This window comes from Microtus ochrogaster, chromosome 6, assembly GCF_000317375.1.
Source record: "Microtus ochrogaster isolate Prairie Vole_2 chromosome 6, MicOch1.0, whole genome shotgun sequence".
Classification (NCBI taxonomy): Eukaryota; Metazoa; Chordata; class Mammalia; order Rodentia; family Cricetidae; genus Microtus; species Microtus ochrogaster.
Genome location: NC_022013.1, coordinates 76,985,812 through 76,991,813, shown reverse-complemented (window position 1 = coordinate 76,991,813; position 6,002 = coordinate 76,985,812). Strand labels below are relative to the sequence as shown.

Here is a 6,002-nt window from a genome sequence, read left to right as displayed (position 1 = left end):
TGTCTGTCTGTCTGTCTCTCTTTTTCTTTCTTTCTTACTTTGAGACATTATTGTGTTAACCAGATTCATATACAGTTTAAGAAATGCCACACAGAGGCTGAGGTGAGGGCTCACTGGTGTTGTTTGCCTGTTTGCACGAGTCTGGGTTCAGTCCCTTGTACCACAAAGGGAAAATGTGGAGAGATCAATGTACATGTGCCCAAGTCTGTTATTCTTCATGCTTGAATTTTTCTGGGGTCTGAGTGGCCACAGATGGCCTGCTGGAATCTTAGCGGTCCACGACTGATGCATGGTGTTCTCCTGGGAATGCGATGCAATGTTCTCTGCTCTTCTCCTGAGCTTTTCATATCGCGGAGTGAAATTACCATATTGACTGAGTTTTTAGTAAGTGATATGGCATTCATTTTCTTCTCCACAGATGGGGTTTTATGCAAATACTGTTGAAAGTAATTACAGAGCTGTGAAATCTTTGATAACGAGCTATTTCTGTCTGTTTGGTTTCAGGTTGTTTCACGAAGAAATCCAGAAGACGTCCAGGAGGTAGCATGCTTTTCCTTGTGAACATTCCTCTTATCCTTGTTGAAGAAACTGCCAGAGTTACCTGTATGAGTGTTTGGATTTGTATGATGGTTTCTCTGGCTACATGACAGTAGCTGTGGTTACACTTCATCCTGCTGAGTAGGCAGGTGGGAGTGAGAACTGGAGGTGCCAGCGAGCTTTTTCTCCAGCCCTAGTCAAGGACTTTGCCGACCGTTTCAGTCATGATGCCTGTTCATTAAAGCGCAAGTGTTGGTGACTAGTGTCGATTTTAAAGCTTTAGTAATAGGTTAGGGGCTCCGCACACTTCCGTGTTGGCTTGGCATGCTGACGCCATGACTGCCGCAGGTATTCCTGTCTATTTTTGACCATTTCGCGTAGTTTTTCATATAGGTTTCTCTTGAGTTCTGTCATCTCCCCAGGATGATGCTGGCCTGGCATGTTTTGTTTAGAGGGGTGGGGTTCTCACTAGCATTTCTCTGCGCTTGGGGCTTGGTTTAGGAACGCTGATCAAGTGGCTGCCTCCCTCAGTGCATGTTAATCTTCTTTATTCTGCTCAGTTTTGAGCTACAGGCACTGTGTAGAAGGACTCCTACCCCAGCCACGTGTTTAAACAGATGCTGTAAACGTAGCAGTTTTTATTCTATGGCGGTGTTGGATTCGGGTGTCTCTAGATGGAGTGTGGACTTCTGCCTAGCTGCAGGCACTGCTGCTGCTCAGAGGCACCTGGCTTGATTCGTACATTTGAGTCGATTGTTTCACGTTGGTTGGCCCAAGTTCATCAGACTCATGGTTTATCTGAGTTGGTAGTTTTTGTCTCATGACTCAAAATCACAGTAAAAGGCACCTTAAAAGGATTTCACAATGTTTCCCTCATGAGCATAGAGACATCTTCATTGTCTCCCTAGTAGGGAGACAGCTAGAATACTATTATTTCAGATGAGGAGGACCTATGCATATCTCACGACTGTTCTTTTTGCATGCCAGTTGCTAGCACAGAGCATTCTTTAGAACTCGCCCTCTGAATAATTACTGCCGCTGCTTGTAGGTTTGGCTTTAGAGAGTTTACAGCTCTGTCAGCCTTGGGAATGGGTTGTCACCTGTGACCATGACATCTGATTGCTGTGTTGTGGTTGTACCTTGATGTCCCCCTTTCCAGGGAGAATCCTGAACCAACTTGTTCATGAACGCACTCTCTGCCATTTCCTTAGTCCTTTTTGGGGGAAACTCCTAATACCAGCTGCTGGTGACCACCCATCAGCAGGCTCTTGTAAGTGTCCTTCAGTTAGATAGCTGCATGCTCTTACGTTAGAAATGATACAACAAACTTATTCTTCTTTGTAGCTGACTTCTTCAGCCATAGAATAACCCAGAATTCTAACCGTGCCCCTAGGTTCTCATTTGTTGTGTTTAAATGTTGGTTCTCATTTAGAAGAGTTTATTGTTCAGGCTTCAGGTCCTTTCTGTCCATGTTCTTAAACCTGCGAACTCACGGATTTAGTTTCTGCTTTAGAATATGCTCAGGCCTCCCCAAAGCTCTTGGCAACTAATAAACACCTGCTTAGTTTAAGCAAGCTGCCTGTAATGGAGAAATGTTTCTGTCCTTTTGTAGAGCTCGTCCGACCCTCCAGAGCTGCTCTTTTCCTAAGAATGCTAAGAGAATGTGCACAGGGAGTGAGTCACTTGGTGTCATGGAGGCAGCTTTCCTTTTCAAATGCCCTCTACACGTCTAAGGAGAAGTTGAGCGGTTGGGGCAATGATTCAGTTCGTGAGCCGCTTTCTGTGCAAGCAGGAGCACCTGAGTTTGATCTTAAGAGCTCACATCTTTTCCTGGGTACAGTGATGTGTGCTTGTAATCTCAGTGCTGGGAGCAGAGATGGACAGATCCTGGGGTGGACAGCGACTGAGTACAGATGACAACCAGTGTCGACCTCTGGCTTCCACATGTGCGTGTACAGACACGTGAATAAATAACACAGAAACTCAAAAAAAAAAAAAAAGAGGGAAAGAAGATGCATAGGCAAATAGTGTGACAGTCATATTTGTTGTAAGCAAAGGTGACCCAGCAAGTTCTAGTGCTGAGTGAGAGCGGAAATGAAAGTTCTTAGGTGATGATGTCATAACACAGGAAACCAGTGTTTTGGCGTCACTGAGTTTAAGGATCTGAAAAGGAAATGATTGTCATATGTTGAAATGCTAAAGGGAATGCTTTAATGAAAAATTGAGCTCTTAACAAATTTTAAATCTATATATGGTCATCGAATGCTTGACTCGTGAAGTTCCTTCAGAGTGACATGCACACATACGGAACCCACGCTTGCTTTCATTGTTTTGTGACCCGCCAGGCCCTAGCAGAGAAATCAGTTCCTGTCCTAGCACACGCCAGTCCCTCTCCTCTGTTGGAAGTGAGTTTGTTCCCATTTCCACTTGAGGGTTTCTGGGAACTTCAGATTTCATGAAAGGAGTAAGGAGAGGAGAAGGTGGCTGTGGCATTCCGCTGTCAGTGCTTTGGCTCTGGAGCCTGGTGTAGAACAAACACACCATGTGGTGATGAACGAAGCTCTGGCAAGAGTTTGACTCCGACAGATTTATATGGCTTTATATAATCTGGTGTTTTAATTGTGAAAGTTTTCCCCAAGTTGCCACCCTTTATTTGAAAATGATCTTGACTAGATGTTTTATCTGCAAATGTGATTGCTTCATAATCTCTCGTTTTCTGAAACTCTCACGCTCATCTTGTAATGGTTCTCACGGGCCCCGGCCCTGCAGAAGACGCTGCGTGCAGAAGCTTATTACCCACTCCTCCCTGAGCTCTTGGCAGTGTGGCACCAGCATACTTTGAGTTACCTGTGTACTTATGGATCCATATTTAATTATGATTTTTGTTTTCAGAGATGGGACCTTGCAGATTGGCCTGAAACTCACTGTGTAGCCCAAGCTGGCCTGTTTAGCCTTCTGAGTGCTGGGATCTTAGGTGCAAACCATCATGTCCAGCTTAGTTTGACACATTTTGAGATGTAAAAATAACACCTTTTCTCAGGAAGCTACTGAGAGCACAAGCTGTGACAGTTGCGGCCGTGTGCTGTCTTGTCTGGTCCTGTTCCGAGTCCCTGACTTAGCAAGGAATGGTTGGAAGAGGTCGATGTTCTTGCCCTTACTTGTGCTAGAACTGTTGGTTCTGGGTGGCCAACGTTTCTCCTGTTCGCTGGCACTGCGGACTACCTCAGCATAGCCAGGCTTCTGTTTTACTCATCCTTGCTCCTACCTGGTCCTTTGGTGTCTGCTGTCCCTGGTTGGACTCTTTGTCCCATCATAGACACTGAGAAGCGGCTGCTGACTGGCTGCCCATTGCCTGCTGATGGCTCTGGAGCAGTGTATTTTACTCTTAGACCTCAAACCCGTGTGTCCTGTTGAACAGCTCACAGCATGTGAGCCAGATGTACACAGCTGGCCTCTGACAGGCTTCAAGTACCAGCTCTTTCTTGCTCCCCTCTCAGGAGACTACCACCTCTACTCAGTCACTGACTCCAAGATTCTAGGGCTCTCTATCTTTGGCATTGCCCTCTCGTTAGAAACTTGGTCCACAGTCTCCCCTCTACCTCTCCATGCTTTTTGGCTCTGGTGACCTCTTCTCCAGATGCCACTCACTGTAGCCTTGCTCAGCATCCAGGCTGGGCAGGGAGCCCTTCTATACCACTTTCGTGCAGCTTCTCAGCATCTGACGAGCCCTTTGTGAAGTCATCCAGGCTGGCTTGTTTTTGGCTTGACTGTGAACCCTGGAGGTAGGACCTGGCTTCCCATCTCATACTCTGGGACAATATGGTGCTCAGCACAGGGTAGGGATGCTGGTTTCAGGGACCGCTTTTGTGGGGTAAATGAGTAAAAGCAAAGCATGGGGCCGAAGCCACTTGTCTGATTCATGTTGTGGTCTATAGAGCCACCAAGGCAATTAGAATTATGAACACCAAGAAGCACCCTCTTCAAGGCTAACTTCAAATAATAGGACAAAATTTGGCAAGACTTGAAAATCTGGTCTAATGGCTTTTGTGGCCTAGAGTTTGGCCATTGTCGTCTCTACTCTGCATGTACACGAGAACACATAGACTTCAACTCTGTGGGAGGGAAGGAATTTACAACTTAGGTTTTCTTTACTTTGTGGGGCTCAGAGCTGACAGTGACAATCAAGGCCGTGCATCCAATATTTCCTTCTTATAAAGTGTGTTTTTCTAATTTAATATAAGTAGAGCCAAATATTTTACGCTAATGACAGCAAATTGCTTCTCCATGCTGTCTAATCTAGAGGACTGTTACTTTATTTTGTGATATGTGAGTTTTAATTATATTATGGTTAATGTTGAACGCATCTTCCCTCGCAAGCCTTTCCCCTTCACAGTTAGTCTTTTTTTTTTTTTTTTGTGGGGTGAGGGAAGGGAACAAGTGTTACATCCTTTTTGTTTAAAATTTTCCTAAGTTGGGGGCTGCAAATGACTTGGAGGTTAAAAGGATTTCCTGCTCCTGTTGAGGACTTGGTTAGTTCCAGCACCTACATGTCTCACAGGCACCTGTAACTCCAGTTCCAAGGACTCCAGTCCACTTCTGGCCTCTGAGGTCTCCTGCATGCATGCAGCACACTTTAACTCATGCAGGCTCATATGCCTGCACATAAAATAAATGAGCAAATCTGAGAAAAGGATTAAAACATAAACCACCTAAGTCGTTTCCTGCCTTGTAAACATGGTATTTGAGATAGTGTTTTCTATCTACTTCATTCCCAGGCCAATAGTAATTAGTTTTTGGAGAGAATATATTTTATGTAGCATGGACCATTTTTGTACCAGGTTGAATACTTTTCTAGAACGAATTAAAGGTTTTTAGGAAACAGGACTTAGGAACCTGAAGTTAATGATATTGGGAAGAAGCACGGCTTTAGGTTTAAGCAGATGCTAGTTCACCTCAGACCTTAACCCTGTGGGCTGCCTTCTGCATGTTTGCTATGCATGGTGATTTAGAATATTTAAAGGAAATATTATTTGTGGCCCAGAGACAGAATGCTTATGCTTTAAAATATGCATTTAATTTGTTTTCTTTTCAGATAATTGTATGGAAGAGATACAGTGACTTTAAGAAACTGCACAAAGAATTATGGCAAATTCACAGAAACTTATTCCGACACTCAGAGCTGTTTCCTCCATTTGCTAAAGGGATAGTGTTTGGTAAGTGCTCTCTTCTAGTGTTCTTCTCCTTTGTGACCCCTGCCCCGTCCACTCATGTCCTCCACCCTCACCCCCACCCGTCAGACTGGGAGTTTGTCTTCTCCTTTGTGACCCCTGCCCCGTCCACTCTGTCCTCCACCCTCACCCCCACCCGTCAGACTGGGAGTTTGTCTTCTCCTTTGTGACCCCTGCCCCGTCCACTCTGTCCTCCACCCTCACCCCACCTGTCGGACTGGGAGTTTGTCTTCTCCT

At 45.1% G+C, this 6,002-nt stretch overlaps 1 protein-coding gene across 4 annotated transcripts in view; it reads left to right on the top strand.

Moving 5' to 3' along the window:
- Rps6kc1 (ribosomal protein S6 kinase C1) overlaps positions 1-6,002 on the top strand; it is a 142,989-nt gene that overhangs the window by 14,827 nt on the left and 122,160 nt on the right. For all 4 annotated transcript variants that reach the window (XM_026779674.1, XM_026779673.1, XM_026779672.1 and 1 more), the window contains exons 2-3: positions 505-540; positions 5,630-5,750. In XM_026779674.1, coding sequence (XP_026635475.1) covers positions 505-540; positions 5,630-5,750 — 157 coding nt within the window. The remainder of the gene's footprint in view (positions 1-504; positions 541-5,629; positions 5,751-6,002) is intronic.